Source organism: Rhinolophus sinicus, chromosome 15 (genome assembly GCF_057876585.1).
Source record: "Rhinolophus sinicus isolate RSI-liver-muscle chromosome 15, RSI-T2T, whole genome shotgun sequence".
In the NCBI taxonomy this organism is placed as follows: Eukaryota; Metazoa; Chordata; class Mammalia; order Chiroptera; family Rhinolophidae; genus Rhinolophus; species Rhinolophus sinicus.
In genome coordinates, this window is record NC_142515.1 from 40,783,459 (window position 1) to 40,802,570 (window position 19,112).

The 19,112-nt window shown below is 36.9% G+C and overlaps 1 protein-coding gene across 3 annotated transcripts in view; it reads right to left on the reverse strand.

Moving 5' to 3' along the window:
• ANK3 (ankyrin 3) overlaps positions 1-19,112 on the reverse strand; it is a 593,532-nt gene that overhangs the window by 469,842 nt on the left and 104,578 nt on the right. The window contains exon 1 of one of the 3 annotated variants that reach the window (XM_088792002.1): positions 519-1,070. The exons of the other annotated variants lie outside the window; for them this stretch is intronic. Within the exon in view, the coding sequence (XP_088648128.1) occupies positions 519-581 (63 nt within the window). The 5' untranslated portion in view covers positions 582-1,070. Of the gene's footprint in view, positions 1-518; positions 1,071-19,112 lie in introns of those variants that run through there. 3 annotated transcript variants of the gene reach the window in all.

Sequence of the window (19,112 nt, forward strand, 5' to 3'; positions counted from 1 at the left end):
GAGTCAATGGCAAATCTGAGATTTGTCAGCCATAAGCTGATCAATAATTAAGATGGAGTTCACCTCCATGCTGTAATTTTAAAGTGTAACTACAGGTTTCCCTAAGTTTGCCTAAAATATGTGTTAAAGCTAAACATCTATACCATAATAATATTCATTACTAATTGTACCCTGTTGATTAACAAGCATTCTGGAAAATTTAAAGGGGAAAAAAAACACACCCACCCACATAATTAGGACATGTGTTTACTTAATAATCCTAAATATCACTATGAAAAACACACCACTTCAGTGAAATCTAAATGACTATATTTAACTGTTTAAATATTTTAGCAATGTATTTGAGTTGTAATGTTTTTCTTCAACACAAAACACACCCATTAATAGACCAGAAAAACAAAAGCATTCTGATTCTAGCAGCTTCTTAAAATCCAGTCTCTTAACAATCCAGCCGGAAGATCACTTCCTCCCAGAGTCAGAGAACAATACAGAGTACATGTTGCTTATTCATTTCTTACCTTTTTTCCTTTCCTTTTCCTATGAGCAGGTTTTGCATTTTTCTCTTTTGGTTCTTCACTCATCTTTCCTTTAAATCAGGTGAGTTGACAAAAGATAGGAGATCACCGCCCGTATTCCAACATCCAAAACCACGACAAAGAGTCAAAGCATTGAGACCAAAGTCCATTTACGGGCTCCCTTAGCAAGCCGCTGCTTATATCCAGCCCCTGCTGCTGTCAGAGCCTCCGGCTGCTAATGTAGCCCCTGTTCAGCTTTCCTCAGGAAGAAACTGGGTGTTCTCTACATCAAACAGTCAATTATTCTTCTAAGGAAAATCAGTATTATTATTCTTTCATTTTTAACTAATCATTACCCTGAGATAAAATCTTGACAAGACTTTGTTGCTTGTTCCTCCACAGTGATTCCAGCCTATAAATGGTGAGAGAGAGAGAGAGAAAGAGAGAGACATACACACACCCTCACACACACAGAAATAAGCTACAGACTGCTGACAAGTCTCCGAAGCCTTCTCAGAGACTGATTTGCTGCTTCTCACAGGCTGGGAAGCCGAATGTAAATTGCTCTCAGTGCTGCGAGCCTCCCATGTGAACACATGTGTTGAATACATCAGGGCATACCAGAGGAGGAGGCAGTCCGGAGAGTGATAAAAGATCAAGTTACTGGTGGGTACAAAAAAAAAAAAAAAAAGAACACTTAACGATTCAAACAATAAAAGAGCCCTACTATATGACTAGAGAAATCGAAGGTTCCACTTTCTCTCTGATTGCTTTTTGTTTTTTTATGTGAGAAGCAAGAGGATAGGCAAATTGCCAATTTTCAGCTAAAGATTTCTTATGAAGGGCTAATCACAGAAGGCCCCATACCCAATTTGCCATCACTCATATTTAATCATTGGTTTCCTTCCATGAATATACCAACCAACCAACCAGAAGCTCTCCAGAATATTCAGCAAATACTAAGAGCAAAGTTGCTACCTATGTGACAGAAACATTTTGTGCTTCCCGACCGTGTTTAGGGCATTGCCACTCTCAGATCAAGTTACACACTCCATGCTTCATGCCATCCTGAGCCCCAGGCTTCAGGATGTTTTCTGTGTATGGGGTGTGGATGGGGAGGGGGAGGGGCCTTCACACCTGGCTAGATATTCCCTCACAGTGCTTTCCATCCATTGAAACATGACTGAATTATGATCAGAAGCTGTCATTTAAGCATCTTTTCAAGAATGTCAGATATATTCAGATTTAGGACTGATCACAGTTCTATGAACTACCGCAGGCCACCACTAAGATCAAAACAGGTTTATCTGAGCAGATAATTGACACAGGTGTAGAGAAGGAAGAGAGGAACAAGTGGAAAGGAAAGAAGAAAATGGAAAGCAGTGTCAGATCCAGCCTTGGGAGCCTAGAAGCCAGGAATAAATCATATTATTTCTTCCCTCTAACATTTGTGTTCAGGAAGTATTGGACTAAACTTAATATTAACATTTGCATTCAGGACAAATTGGATTAAAATAATATAAATCAGTCTTACAGGGAAAAGCACATCACAAGGGCTAATTTTTCAGTGATGTGTATCAAAGGATTTAACACTGATTTGAAGAAATTATGCTAAAATGTTGAACCAAAAGGACAGATGTCTATGCTAAAATATTCCCTATTCTTTACCTATCATACAAAGGAAGTTTGTATTTACAGCATATGCAACCAACATTCCTTTCCTTAACACCTCAAGTCTCCCAGAAAGACCTGAGTATGAGGGACAGACTCCGAGCAGGCCAGGGACTGGGGTGTGAATGACTCTTCAAAGAGCCACCTGGATTTTACAAAGGTGGGTTAGCTACTTGAGCAACTTTTCCACTGTGAGGCTTCACACTACTTAATTACAGTAACATTTATCTCAGTAAATCTGGGGTGGCCGAAATTCAAAATGGTGTCAAGTATCTAACTCCCATCTACCTTCCAAGTTTCGGTTCAGACTTTAAACAGCTACCTATCGACAATTCCCATTTTCTGCTGCTATTCCACAATGTACATCTCATCTCACAATAAAAGGTAGAAAATCATAATGTTGCAGAATAAGCTTTTCAACTTCTACCAAGATTGAACCCTTGCTCATCTTCAAAACACTGGGCAATCTGGGGAACAAACAGTACTTGTACCACCTCTATCATTCATTTGCTTTAATCCAGTAAGCCTGCGTTTGTTAGCTGTGGACCTTTTGAGGGACAAGGATAAGGTAGGTGCTTTATACAAATTCTATATCAGGTAAAGGATGTAAGCAGGTGGACTAAAGTGAGACTATTTAAATCTTTGCATTATTCGCCAGTCCAGCACCAGAAAGAGTGCATCCATCGGCAGTAATCTTGACATTTTGGTTCCTAGTGTCTAAAGAATTACCAAATTGAATCACCTTTCCAGGAAAGTCTTTTTCAACAACTATTAACTGAGTATCCACAGAGTATCAGACTCTTTAAAAAAAACCCCAAAAAAAACAACAACAACAACAAAGGTGTACAGAAATTGAGACGAAATTGAGTCCATTCATGTAAAAATTTGCCAATTAATAAAGATTAAAAAATATGAGTATGCAAAATACAACTAACAAGAAAATGTCTGGCCAAGTGCATGGCAAAAAATATGCTTGGGGAAAATGTCATTATAAAAACTTTTTAAAACTATAAAAGTGTGTGTCTAAGTTGATGAAAAGTTTGTGAAATTCGTGAAGTAAACAGGAATTGACAGAAAATGAGATTGTGATCGAAGACAACTGTCTGCCCATTTCTTTGATAAAGCATGACCTGACTACTGTATTACTTATGTATACAATGCTCATATTACAAGCTAAAGTGGTCTCTGCTGCTTGGATGGAAAAACAAACAAACAAACAAAAGAAAAACCAGGACTTTCAAAGATCGGATTACATGGCAAAAGTCTACAAAAGATCATTTTAGGGAGGAATTAGTTTTACTGATGAGGAACTCATAAATCTGGTTGACTATATTTCAAACTGTCACATTATATAATCGGATCTGATAGCACAATTTGAAAAATTAGTTTTAAAATATGTCAAATTGTATGTTTAAGTAACAAAATATATTGAGCTACACTTTAATAATAAAAGTATGTGATGTATAACATGTTTTATGTTCATTTTCTGTAACTTTATAAATTCTACACTTTTTAGAAGGGACAAATAATTACATCTCTAAGAGTTTATAAGGCCAAAAGAGTTTGTGTTAAAATTGAAGGCTTAAAATATCAGAAAATCAATATTAATTAAATTTCTAACAAAATGAAACATATTTTCAGTTTGTACAACTGGACATCAAATTTCATTTAAAGGTTGAAAATTAAAACAATTTAGACTTAATAAATAGAAAAACTATTCCTTATCATTGTTTAGTGGTGCTTCAGACACGTACTCTAGAAATATGCATTCACAGAAATACTGATTGTTTTTAATGTGCCCAAAGGTGTACCAATGCACTTTTAAATTAAAATTGCTCTGGGTAAAAGAATAATTTGATTGATCTAAAAACAGTCTTGGGCTAATTGCTTGTTTCAAAAAAGTTACATGTTAACTACTTTTCAATGGGAATCTCTTTTTCATCCAAATTATAAAATTTCCCCAGCCCTTGAGGATATTAAATATAGCTTAAGAAAAAACATCAGCTGAATACACTGAAACTATCAACCTGGAAACAAAACTGTCTTCTGTCAGGATGCCAAAGAGGAAAATATAACTGAATGATAATACTCCCAAACATGATTCCACAGAACTGACTACCTAATTCAAGTTTTCTCCAGATAGAAACAATCATAAACTAGTTGATACAGATCTACTGAGACAGTTCTATTTTTAAATTAAATAACTCGCATAAGAGGACAACAACCAGGGCCAAGTTAAGTCTCGTAGAACAGGTCTATTTTTAAAATGAAAGTAGCTTACCATAGGAGAAATAACTGGGCTAGAATTATTAGGAAGCAAATTTTTAAAAATATATGCTGCATAAAATTCACTTGAAAACACTAACACAATATAATTTCTTGACTAAAATTGAAGTACAAAATTAAAGGTGAAAGAAAACAACTTTCCATTGAAATTCAACACAAATACCTATATGAATAGACTCATTTTATTTTTAAGGCTGGGACATCATGTACTTACTGTAAGTCACACTGCTCGTTGGCAATCTAAAATAGTCGCTAAATCTTACTAACAGCATTCCCCTGATACCATTCATTCGTCCTCAGTGGTTAAAATGCTTGTAAATTTAAAGACAACACTACAGGCAAGTAATCTACTTTTCTGGAAATCTCTTTAAGAGCTGAGTGAAACACGAGGTGTTCTCTCTTCATCCACCTGTGGCCTGGACAGGGCTTCCCCGAGGTCACCCAGCCAGTTAATAGCAGAGATGGACCAGAAGCAGCTCTCCCGAAGGGGCTTCTTCCCAGCACAACAGTATCTCCCAGAGAGGGGAACGTGAACCCACAGTGAAGTCTGAGATAATATTCAGTGGTAAGCAAACTTGTCTTCAACGGTTACACATTTACCTTAAATTAGAAAAAAATATAACTAGAGCTCATTGGGGGCATCTCACGGAACCGTCACTGTGGGGGGTTTTGGTATTTTCCTTGCCCTGTTTTGTGTGAATGTGAGAAGAGAAGGAAACAGGAGAAAGAATATGACAGGAAAGGGGTGGTTGCTTCGTAAGCCCAACTAGTCACTCTTCATCCCACAGATTTGGGGTGGCCCATGGGTTGCTCCCACCGTTAGCACTACCACTGCTTCATTCTCCTGCTGGCCAACTACTGCAAGTGATGTGCCAGAGCCGCTCAACTCCTGGCCTATCGCTAGTGATGATGTGTAAATACAAAACCTATCATAATGTAGTTTTATGTATCAAAGCCATTATGTTTTATACAACGTCTTGATATTTCTGCTGTGAGTGAAAACAAGCTTCTAGTCTTGAGTCGTCATAGTGAAAAATGACATACAGTATCATCGGCATATCTGCTTAGAGCAACTCAAAAGTCAGGTAGGTATGGGCATGAGGTAAAGTAAAATGAGACCGTGAATTGACACTCAATTTACAGCACATTCTCAAATACCCACATGATTTTTGCCATATCCAATGGCCTTCAGTGCGACTCATTAATACTTTTTAAAAATAAAATTTCTTATGTTGCTCTAAGCAACATTATCTGTGAAATTACAGGTTTGATACCGAGTTCCATTTTTGACAATGCATCAGAACCCTCAGGCAAGTCCATAGCTAGATTTTCCTGTTTTGTTCTGGGTGTTCTTTCTTTCCTAATTATTCAGCCATGTGTCCATTAAAATGTAATGATGTAATCAAAGTGGATTAGAGAAACAGGGAGAGACAGAATCTTCAAAACGATATAGCCTGTAAATGGATGGTGTGCTTTTTATTTATTTTCTTCCGTGAACTTTTGCATGTTCATCGGCGTGATTTTCTGAGCAGGGTAATTTTCTTTCACTAGGCTAACAATTCTCTTTAGAGGCCTGGTGATATTTCCATGCCAGATACACATCCTTTTGTGAGGCAACAGCCTGATGAGTCATTCCTTTGATCTTCCCTGAATCCATGTATTTTACTTAATAACAATAGAAATCTTAAATGACTGTAAAAGAACCATGGTGACAGATTCTAAAGATTCCCTTGCTTTGTAAAAAGATAATCTCCAGCAATGCTAATATTAAAATGATTAAGAACTATGGACGCTTATGTTTGGGTTCACACCCAAATGGGGTCAGTGGTTCTGCTGGGTTTTTTATTGTTTTGGAAATATTATGCAAAAGATGGTCAGATACAGCTCTACTGGTGTCCTTTTTCATCCAACATCCACCAAAATAGCAGCTTCTCGACTCGCCTCATTCCAACCAACATAGTAATACTGAGGCCCTTAACCTTATTCTTCCACCTACTAAAATAAAAGGGATTAGAAAAAAATTAGATTTTTAAAAACGTTAACTTAAGCCAAGCTCACATATCTTAAAATTTTATACTAATGTTAACGCCATCTTAACTAAAACCATCATGATACAGTGAAAAGTATGTCTGCACTACCTCCTACCTGTTATCTGGTTTTGCTTAATGATTGTTCCCACCAATGCCTGAAATCATTTGTTCGTGGAAATGGAGAAGGAATGGATTTGAGAGACGGTCCTAGCAGTAAACATTAAAAATAAAGGAGAAACTACAATGAAATAGGAATTGGTTAGTGAAGTGGAGAGTCTGTGGAATGAAGGTCAAGAAAACTGCGCTAGGAGCCTCCTGCCTCACTTCTACGCACACAGCTGTGAAAGCAGGATGTTGCCTCATTTAGCCCCATGGTCAAAGACGATATTGCAATTAAAGCCAGGCCTAGGCTCCAGACAATGATGTTTTTATCGTGTCATGATGAATCCTCAGATTAGCTGAAAGTAAGTTAAGTGAATATCTTTAATTATGAACTAAGTGTGTATCAGTTGCCACACAGTAGTCTGGATCTGTCATAGTCCTCTCTACCCATATTCCTCCAAACAAATAAGTAAGAACACAAATTCCTCTCGAAGGGAGGGAGCCCAGGGCAATGTCAATCCTTTCATAATCCTCTGCAAATTATTTTGAATATTGATGCTTTGACACAAAAATACACCTCTAGTTTTATAGGGTTTAGGGTTTATACACTTAAGACACGGTAATGTGATACCGAAAATCGTGTCAGGATAAGCAATAAGAATGACATTCCTCTGGAGTTTATCATTCATTATCAATCTAAACATTCCTCAACAGTCTATAAAGATGTGTGTCTACTCACATCTTCACCAACATAAGTTACAACATCAATTTTGTAACATTTGCCAAATTGAAAAAGAAAAAAATATTATTACGCTGGGTGTTAATTTGCATGTCTCTGCTTGATAGAAAAGTTGAATTTCTTCATGTTTACTCATCACTTTCATTTCTTATTTTGTGACTTTTATTTTCATGACTGTACTTAAGTCTATCAGGATAATCAGTAAAGATGAATTTCTTTCTAGGCCTAAGAATCAGAGGACTGAAAAAACACAGCCTCTAGTCTAAATCAAAATGAGAAATAAATAAATGATTAGGGAACCACAATTGATATCTAAACCAGTTTCTAAAGGTCCTATTCAGATGACAGCCAGAATACACACCATTTTTTGGCATGCCATCTTTAGTTAATTAAAACACAACATTCAATAGTAAACGTCCAAATTCTGCTCCTTCCTAATCCCATCTATAAAAGATTTTTAAAGAACAAGAATTTTTCATGTAAATAAAGGTTAGCTTGACACAATTCACCTTTAGAGTATGATTCTGCATGAGAATTTATTTATTCTCTGGGATTCTTCACTACAATATCTTACAATGCTATGAAGAAAGCACTCCAAATAATTAATCTCAGAATGCAGACATTCTTTGTTATTCAATTGTTTTAACAGTCTGCAAAAAATTTTCCAAAAGCAAATTCAACTTTTATACTGACTTTGACTTAGAAACTAAAGATATGCTCATGCAGAAACTGAAAACATCCCCAGATAAGTGAACAGAACACCTTCACCGGATGTGGCCTAGCCCATCAATCAGGCCTTTTTCCGGCTTGAACGGTAGAAAAAAATTCCCAAAGAAACTGCCTCCAAGCTTGTCTTCCTATCTCTGTGGGAGACGATAAGAGTATTCAAGAGGGTCACGTTTATATCTACACAAACTTTTATTACCTTCCAAAACATTACACCCAGTATTACAGTCCAGTACAACAAGCTGAAGCTTAACATATTACGTTGCCTGTAAGCTCCTGACGCAATGCTTGCATCATGTTGTGTGTATATCCTAAATGCTAGTCCAGGCCCTGGTACAGAAGAGGTGCTGAATAAATACCACCTAAATTAATGAATGAGAGCATTACGGAGCCCTGTAGCATGCTGGACACTGTCCTACACCAAAAATGCGATGCTATCTAAAATTTACAGTCCTGTCTTTACATTTTGATGTGCTGTGGACGAGGGCATTAGCATGGAAATCTCAGCAGGCTCCTTCACACTCATCATCAAAACATAAAGATGGTGGTTTTCATTTTCTCAAACCATCTCTTTCCTTAACCTTGGCCCCTCTCATCCCAACTATGACCCCCACTCCAACCTCTACGCACCACTAGAAGCTCAGAGATGGTGAGAGGAAGATTGAAAACCAGGCTAAGGGAACAACAGTTGGGTCAATTATGTTTGGGTTTTAAACTAAGTATTCAGTGGTTTATTATGAAGACTACATCAAAACTGCTGTCTCAAAAGTGTACCATCCAAAGTCCTTAGCATTTTGATTAAGATTAAAAGCATGAAAATGTACAAAATATACATAACAAAGTACTATAGGTCTTCTAATCTATACCTTTCTTGAGGCATTTTTACTGAAGTTCCAATTGTTTTCTGAATTTTCCTTCCTTCCTCTCTTTTTGTCTGAGCCTCAGTGACACCCTAGTAGAGTTCATCTTTATTCCCACTTCAGTCTGAAGAATGTTCATTAAGCCTGTAGGATGTTCCAGGCCAAGCTAAGGGCTAAAGAGGCCAAGGCCCAGCCAGGCGGCTACCTGTACGGCCTCCAGGTAACTGTGTGGCTCTGAGCAAGCCTCAACTCTTTCTTGTCTTGGTTTCTGATTCCTAAATCGAAGAGGAGTTGGATGTACTACATGCTCTCTAAAGTCCTTTTTTCGTTCTAAGATTCTCTAATTCTGTGACAGTCTCTATTACAGCAGCCAGCATTACCCTAACGAACACAGAAATTAGTACCTTCCAGTGAAGGCCTGCCACAACAAATATCTAAAATTGGCCCAGCAGTCAGGCAGCAAGGAAACTGATGCTGGAGACTGGAAACCTGGAGATCCTTGGTGCATACAGTGGGAAAACAGTTGGTAAATCTCACGCATGGGAACTTGAAAGGCAGACTGCATGTTTGCTGTGCCTGTATATTCTGCACATGTTGGTTGTTATTGGCAGCATTTAGCAAGGTTTGGGAAGAAAGAGATGAGCTTAGGTAAAATTTATGAGAATAAAGAGTGGGATAGAGGAAGTGCGGATATCTAGGAATTTGAAAGGATAGAAAAGCCAGGTGTCTCAAGACCCCAAAGGATAAGAGAGAAGACTGAGAAAGGCTTTGTGGGACAGACCCATTAAGACTCAGCCTTGGGGCAAAGATTAAATTAAAAACACGGTTTTCTTCCTACTATTTCAGTGACTCCTCTTAACAGCTACTCTGAAATGAGACAGATAGCCAAAGGAATTCAGAAGCAAAGAAAACAATGTTTGACAGTTATACCTTGACAGTCCTTTGGATGAAGTTACTGGCATATGGCACTAACAGGAAGAATATAGATCATAACCCTACCAGGTTTTGAAAGAGTAGTACATATTGCTGAAGAAGTCAGAGACTCTTCTTTAAAAAAAAAACACACAAAAAAATAACAAGAGAGTTTGAGTTTTAAAAACAAATACATAAACAAACAAAAAGGTTGACTCTCCAAAGTTACTTCCTAACTTGCAGGAACAGGAAGTCAACTGCAAAAAATGTACAGCTCCCTAAGATGGCACAATCTTCAGTAACTACTTCAAATGTGGACAGGTGTGAAAATGGATAAGGACAACACTTCCAGGGAGCAGAAGCAAGGTCCCATCGAAAGCAATGAACAGGGAACTGCTTGCAGCCACGGAAAGGAGAATTCAAGTCTAATCGAGGGATTTCATCATACTACATACTTGACAGTATTCCAGAATTTCTATGGCCAGTGATCTGTGTTCTACCTCTTTCTTCTCTTTTCCAAACGGGACTGTTTATTGTGGTTATCTTCTCTCTATACATATTTATTCAGGGTAGGCGAACATGCGATGTACAACAAGCTAGATGCAGTCACAGAGACTTTGAATTGTCTCTTTGGAGGAAGGTGGGGAGAGCACATCATTTTGGATGGCAAAAGAGTTGGTGTCTGGCAGATACAGCTTGACATTCAACACAGATGTGTGTTCCGCTACAGTATAGAGTTGCCTGGCCAGGGGCTACCTTTACCACCATGTTACCTTGAGGAGGGTTTATATAACTAAGCCTCACTAACATATTGAGAGTGGAAATGATGTGTATGACTTCCAGGCCACAGTGGTTAAAAGCAGTGCCTTTGCCTTTCCACTTTTCCTTTCTACATCTCTAAGCTGAAAGAAGACACTATGGGTTGATAGAATGATAAGAAAAAAAGATTCTGCATCCCAAATCACTGCACGAAGGACGGCCTGCCAATATATTAGGTAAAGATAAACTTGGATTGCATTAAGCCACTGACATTGGGGCTTCTTTCACTAGAGTTTTCCTAACTAATACAGACTCCAGAACAAAAAATTCTGAAGCTTAAAACCTGAGGCGTGCAGGTATGTTCTCTAAATACCATTTATTCCTTAAAGGAACCAAGACTTCTTGGAGAAATAGCTGATTCAAAATCTGGGGCAGAGAAATGTAAGATGAGCCTGGAACAATATGATACCACAGAAAGCAAAGACGTCCACTGGGGTCATGTTAGAAGGACTCAGTGCCAACTTGAAGAGGCATCCACTGGCCAGAAGTGGGGCATCACAAAGAGTAATAAATACAATGGATTGAAATATATCAAATATGTTTAAATCTATGAATTATAATGATACCAAACACACACACACACACACACACACACACATTTACTTTTAGAGGATATGTTAGGGAACCAATTCACCTGAAGACTACTAAACAAATGAAAAGAATTAAATATTAATACTGTCACTGCTACAGAAACTACACTTCAAAGTAACCAGGCTGCTGATAAAGAAAAGTGTTTGTATGAAGTCCAGCTAATAAATTAAGAAGAGATGACAGAATTAGAATATCACTATTTTGCAATCCCTTATGAAATGGTGGGTTAAAGCCATGATCACCAATGGCTGCTAAAACCATTAGGTGAAAAGTGGATGGAGAAAATTATAACGGATGGATGGCTGAGGCTGATGATACATGAACATATTCATCATGTTAACATTAAGAGACAAAGCATAACATTAAGATACATATGTGCTTCCATGTGAAAATACATAATAGCACCTAGGAAATATTCTTACACAAAAAATCAAGCCAGAATTTTGCCAGAACTTCTGATTTAACTCCATTTTATAAAACATGCAGGGGATAGAAGTACATGATAACCAACATCATGGGGATACAATCAGCAAAATTCAGACTGAAAAACTCTACAGAACAAATTACCTGGTTATCTCAAAAAATATACAAGGGGGAGAAAAGGTAAGGAGAAAGCCTATGGATTAAGCCTATGAACCAAATGCAATATGTATGTCTTGTCTATATCCTGATCCAAACAATCTTACTGTAAAAAATTTGTCGAAATGTGAACATTGCCTGGGTATTTGAAAATGTTAAAATTATTAAATTTTAGGTATGACATGGCATTTTGTTGAAGATATTAAAATGACTGATGGATTATTGATGATTCTGGCATTGTGGATCCAGGTAATTGAGGATAGAATTATAGATGAAAAAGAAATTAGCCATTAGTTAAGGATTGTTGAAGCTGGGCTAACGGGTACTTCAATGTTCATCATCCTATTCTCTATAATGTTGTATATACATGAATTTTTCTATTAAAAAAGTTCAGACAAAATAAAAAATGACATTCGTCTCATGTGAATCCTTAATGTCTCTGATCCAAAAATTCAAATGCCTAGTAAATTAAATATTTATGCTTCTATATGTAATGGCATCACACAATTGTGGTCTATAGGACTGTTATAACAAATTATCAACAGACTTTTTTTAATGTTCCAGGTGGTACACTGTCTTGGACCATCAACCATATCGATGACACTGAAGTCACAAATGACTATGGCATGAAGCATAATGAACTCTGGCAACAGATGGCATAAAGAAGAGAGTGTCTTTATCTATCTCCACACAATGACTTCATTCTATAATAGACCATACAACTGGTTTAAAGGAAAAAAAGTCATTGACACCACCATTCAGAAAAGAAAAGAAAATCCTGTCATTTCTACCTTTGACAAATACCATGACTAAAAGATCTCTGATGGAAAAAGATTTCACTGATGATTATGGATAATTTATCACATCCATTTTTTAAATTTACTATTTCAACCAGCTTCCACTCAGCGTCACTAAATAGCTGTTGATTTTACTCCCAACCAATAATAACTAAAGGTATAACCTTCCTTTAAGTTTCCACAATTTCGCTCTTTCCTAGCACTTGTTAACTGCTACTTGCATTTCTGAAAATAGCTGACCTGGTCTTTGATACAAACTCTTTTTATGCATACCCTGGATGAGCTTTATAAAAAGCACATATTAAAAATGTACTTAAGATAACTTCAATTCATTCTTTCTATATTTCTCCTTCCAGGTGAGGATCTGACCATAGTCCAAAACTGTTTAATGGAGAAATCGTGGCTAACTCTTAGAATCCAGTAACATAATTTAGCCCTGCCCTGTCCACTATACTAGCCCCTAACCACGAGGGGCGATTGAACATGTGAACTGTGGTGGGTGTGACTAGAGATGAGCTGTAATGGTAATATACACACTGCACTCCAAAGACTGAGTAGGAAAAAAGGGTGTAAAATTTCTCATCAGTAAATATTTATGTTTATGACACACTGAAATGATATTACTCTGGATGTATTAAATCAAATACATTATTAAAATTAATTTCATCTCATTCACTGTACTTCTTTATGCAGCTACGGGAAATTTTAAAATTATATATGTGACATTTGAGACTTATATTATATTTCAATTGAACAATGCTGATTTAGTGTTTGAAGATTTTACACAGCCGAAGTGTTAGTGCTTTGAAGAACTTAGGATAGGATGGAACCCAGGAGGAAAAAAAACAAGGAAAAACTTTTATGTGCCCAGCATTTTACTGACAAAGCTCTCCACTATTCTGTGTCTTCTAACAATGGCCAACTAGCAACTAGAGGGCCAAGGATAGCACGTCATGTAAAAATGAGCATGGCACCTTGCTCATTGTAGGTATTTAAGAAATATGTGCCGGAAAAATGAATTCTTAAGGAAATCAGCAGCAAAGATAATTTAATATGGAAGATTAAAAGCATTTAAATTTGGCATTACTCTGTTTCTACACTTAAAAATGTGTAAGCTTTTAAAACTATATTAGCTAATATTATTGGATGCTCTCTGTGTGTTGCTTATTTTCTGATTACACCCACATAACAAACCTCTAAGACATGCACTATTCTTTCCATTTTACAGATGCAGAAACGGGGTTTAGATTTGTTAAATGACGTGTGTAAGGTCACACAGCTAGTAAGCAACAGAACTGGTGTTTGAAGCCAGGCAGTGAGGCCTAGTTCTTAGCCACATGCTATACTGCGTCTCAAATCTAAGCCTCTAGAAGTATGTTGATAATAAGTCAAAAGAAATAATAAATCATTAGTGTGCAGATGCAACTCAAAAATGAACCACAGAACATCATGGCAGTTTCCCATCTCCTTTACTCCTTGTTTCTTATTCATTCGCCAAGAATGGCAAGCACCACCTCCCCAAAAGGTGACTGCCACCAACCTATTTGGAAGAGGGGAAGGCAGGATTATCATTTCCAGCCTCTTCTTGGATAGAGTGAAAGTAGATTCTGTGTTAAGAACTACATGAAAAGCTGATTGGCCTAGATAAATGAACATGTCGGTCAATTCACCCAAATCATTGGGAACTGAGTATTTAAGGTTTAGTAGTTCTATTTCACTATATTTTTAAGGTCAATTTGAAAATGATGAACAACATTATTAAATGTTACATCTATCCTTAGGAACATAATAAATACAGTTCATGAATCTCCTGTGTAGCCTTCCTCAAAGGTCTTGGTGGCCATTGAGAAGACAGGGGGCTATTTGCGTAGGAAAGGCCAAGTGGAAGCCCTTTGCGCTTTCCTTGTGATCAAAATCATAACCAAAGTAATGCCATTCCCTGAAGGAATGGCAGACATTAACAACAGCGTGAAAGGCCTGAGAGATGCAGACATAGTGATTCCTAATTTGTGCAGCAGAGCACAAAAGGATCTTAAAGACGAACAGTGATTATCATGCTTAATCAGGTCAGGAATGGACATCCACCTGCCATTCCAGACATGGTCTGCTTACCAGAACAAGTTCATTCAGCCCCTGGAACCCACTATGCCACCACTGACTGCAAAGGCTGGCTTCCACAAAGCAGAAACACCAGAAGCAGGCTGCTCATAAGGATGGTTCTCACGCCTCCTTCAGTGTCTTGCCTTTGGATCACACCTATTCTTTGGCCATATTCCACCACTTAGTCTGCAAGAACTCTGACATCTTGCAAAGCTCCAGGATATCACAACAGTTAAGGACATTGATGGCATCATACTGAGAGTTCCTGAAGACCCAGCAGTTATCCTCAATGCCTCATAAAACACATGCGCCAGAGAGCAAGAGACACAAAGCATAGGGGGAGCAACGGGGTATTCACAGAAGTGGCGATCGGGTGTAATGTCCAGCAGGGATCATGACAAGTTCCAGTACTAAAGTCCTAGCCAGACATTTTCTGTGGCATGACTTCAGCCATCTTACTCAGCTTGCCCACATTCCTCCACTTCTGCCATTAACTCCAAGCCTTTGTTCTCCAAGCTTTCTTTAAATCCTGCAGCCATCTGATATCCTTCAATAGACTCTTTTGCTGCTTCTGTTGGCCAGAATCAGTTTGTGGTTTGCAAACAAGAACGATATACTAAATGATTTTAGGTTACAGAATTTATAGGGCTATGTACTAGAAGGTAAGCCCAAAGATTACTGAGCATTATGGTGCTTGAGTGCACTCCATATTCAATCAACATGTGAAGTAAGGCACAGAAATTAAAAAGGACTCGAGTGAATAATTGAGTAGCTGAGTTGCTCACAATTTGGACTGAACTACTTCAAAACAGATAAGCGTTTGAGAGTGTTCCCCTCGGACACATTCCTTCCAACTGTTCTGGTAGGCTCACTGGGCTGTTGATGCCCAAATGATACAAGAAGCTATAGCTTAAGATAACATTCCACTATGCGCCCAGGGAAAATGCTCCCGAACACTGTTTGCCAAGACACAGATCCTAGTGGAGAGAAGGGGTAGAAAGAAAATGAGGGGCTCTTTTCCCTTTGCTTCCCTCTCTTTAAAACCTACTTAGCATTTCTGTTACTCAAGCAGTAGGGATGACCCTACGTCTTTGCTGAGATCAACACAACATCGAAATCTTTAGAGCCGCCAAGGGCCACAGCAGTGCCTAGGAAGATAATTGATACTTAAGTAAACACAACAATTAATCTTAAGGAGTTTTATTTACTTATTAATTAGCTCTCACCATCATAGGTATCCACAAACCTAAGGCATTGATGATGATTTATTCCCCCTACGTTTTAAAATATTTTGTGCCTATCCTGCAGCCAGAAAGTGAAAAAATATGTTCCCATCAAAACATACGAATTATTGTAAAATATTATCCCTGAATTTCTTTCCCAGGAGGTTTTGCCTTGATCTCTAAAAACTCACTGTAAAGAGAATCAAGTACTTAAAGGTACTGTAGAAATGTGAAATGCAGGTGTAAATAGCAGCTCCAAATATTTTTCATGTAGCAAATAAAATTATTTAATCCATAATCAGAAAAAAGAAAATGATACAAAAATGATGAATATATTGTTTTTAGGTTTCCATGGCTTTCTGAACAGACCCAGTATTTCCACAAGTACGAACAATGTTTATTCATTTCTTTCAGGATCTTTAAGCCTGGCTGGGTTATCTACAAGAAAATTAAATATGTAGTAAAGATAATTTTCATGAAAGTATTCTAAGAAAAATACTCTTGTTCACGGGAACTGTGGTAAATTCCAGGTTTTCCTCACTCGAGTTTTAATCTCCTCATTTTTCTGCTGACATAAAACCTACACATTGAAAAATATGAAGGTGTCTATATGGGTTTCTATGAATCAAATGCCTGTAACCTTTTACTCAAAAGCTATTACAGTGAAAGCACTTATTTATACATTAAAGATAGATGACCTAGAACCAATATCTATTTTCCGTGTGCTGTAAAAAAACAAATTGAGATTAGTCACATGTACATAAAGTCCCATTGAGGCTTTCTTCCCTATATACTGGATGGCATTGGGTAAATGACTAATAGCCATAGAGGAGATTTACATAACTCAAATCTATCAAGGAATTACCTATTTTAATTTTATATGGAGCATGAGAAAAATCTCAAATAATCAGTTTCTTCTCCTCTCTCCCCTCTCTCTCCCCCTAACCTACCCATCTACCTACATAAAGATTTCTACCTCCCTTTCTGTCTCTTTCCCTATAATCTTCTCAATCTTTCTATGTGGAGATAGTTAAAACGGGGGGCTACAGCCATGGAAAAACACTCACAGAGTCTAAGACTAACCCCTGACTACAGCTTTCCCTTCTATCAAACTAGGCAACATTTAATAATTTAATGTATGGTACTTGGTCTTTTGATGCTTTCTGTAAAAATAAATCTGTTTGTCACTTAAAGTCTTTATTAACTTCTTCTAAGAGACTGGATGACAACATGCATCTGATTTTCTTTAGTCTCTTTTTTCAAAAATATGTTATTAAGTCAATCATTATCACAAATTTTCTAAAACAATGTTATTAACTTTTCACGATCATACTTTTTGCATTTTATATATAAGGATAAAGATACACCTCTTCTGACACAGACACACACCTATAAAAGTAATATGTACACAACACAGATAATTTTTTTATAAATATTTAACATGTTGTGGCCTGTATTTTATCTGTAGAAAACTTAATATTCATAGCAAGCCTGTTTTTATTCCAGGTATACCTTTGTTTGGACTACAATGGCATAGCAATAGGCTCATTATCATGAGGTCTTTGAAGCTTAGCCCTTGATTTTGCCTGGGAAATACATGCTCTCTGGTTTCTTTGCAATCACTTTACGGAGAATGGTAATTGTTCCTCTTAGGTAATAATTGCAATCATAGACTGATTCTGGCTTAATGGCATATTTCAGATGGTTACTACTTCCAACAAGGTAAGGACCCGCTAAAATCTCTGGTGTCTGAGAGACTGGAACGTTCTAGAGAAAGAAATAAAATGTTCAGATCTTGATATTAAGCATAGGCCCTGTCAACTCAAATCCTTGGAAGATGAAATTTTTTTTTTTTTTAATGGCAGGTAAAGTACTCCACATTTCCTCCAAGATATTGCCAAGAAGAAAGTCAAAGTAAAAGGCAAGAGAGGATAGATTGACAGTTCATGCTGAATCTTTTCTTTCCACGTAATTCTTCAGTGTGAGGTTCTTAGCCTTTTTAATATTCCGAACAGCATGCCTGCAATATTATGTACAGCATCCCTGCTAAGAAGCTCAGTGAGGAAAAGAAGAGAAATTTGAGAGAAATACATGAATTTTACCCGACACAAAAAAGACTGTAATGCAAATAAGAATATAACACTTCTGGGATTGTCAGTTTTGCACATGTGAATTTGTTCTACATACTGTGTGTTCACTTAATAATTAGATAGTGGGAAAATGTTCAGAAGGAAAAACAATGCTTGAAATAGATCTTTAACAAGCTGTGAAATGACTGAACACTCAACATAATGAAACACCAACACTGAAATTAAAATCTGCTCCCCAAAATCCATTGTTATGATCATTAGAGAAATATTTTATATCTCAAAAATACTTGTTCTAATCAAACATGGAAACAGATCTATATATACTCTTTCACGGTGATTAGCTTAATGTAGAGACCATTTAGACAAACTCATATTTTTATATTGTGTCAAAAATAATTTTCCAGGTTATCTATCCTCCAAATATGATAGGGTTTTAGAACAAAATGATGAGCAGTTCCCACAGATATTTCCATTGGATGCTCTAATGGTCTTAAAATAAAGTCAACAGAATATGGAACATGTTTCATTTAAATCAAATCCAATATACAAACATATTTGAAACCAGTAAATTATAGAAAGATTGAGTTACAAATGAATCTACATCGTATTAAAAAATTCACTCTAAATATGCAATTCTTCCTTTAAAAAATAAAGCTATCCAAATGTATTCTTTAAAACTCTTATTAGGACTCCTACCACTAAAGGGAGCCCCTAAATATAAGAAAATAGAGTCATTAAATTAACTGTTCATTTAGAGTTCTAGTAGATCAGGAGAGTATAAACCCAAACCTTAAATCAGATATATAAGAAACCAAGTTTTTTAAAAGAGTAAATTATGAAAAAAACTACTTACATTAAAAGTTGACTTTTAATGTAAGAGTGAATATCAGAGTAAATATCAAAGTATTCACTCTGAATGTGGAATTTTCGTGATTAAAGAAATACAGCTGTTTAAAATGTGTTCACTTAAAATTCTTAGCATCTCTCTTCACTAAAGTAGGACTCCAAATGTTGGAAAAGAGAAACATCAAAACAATTGTACTTTTACAGATTTTTAGACCAGGTGAGTAGC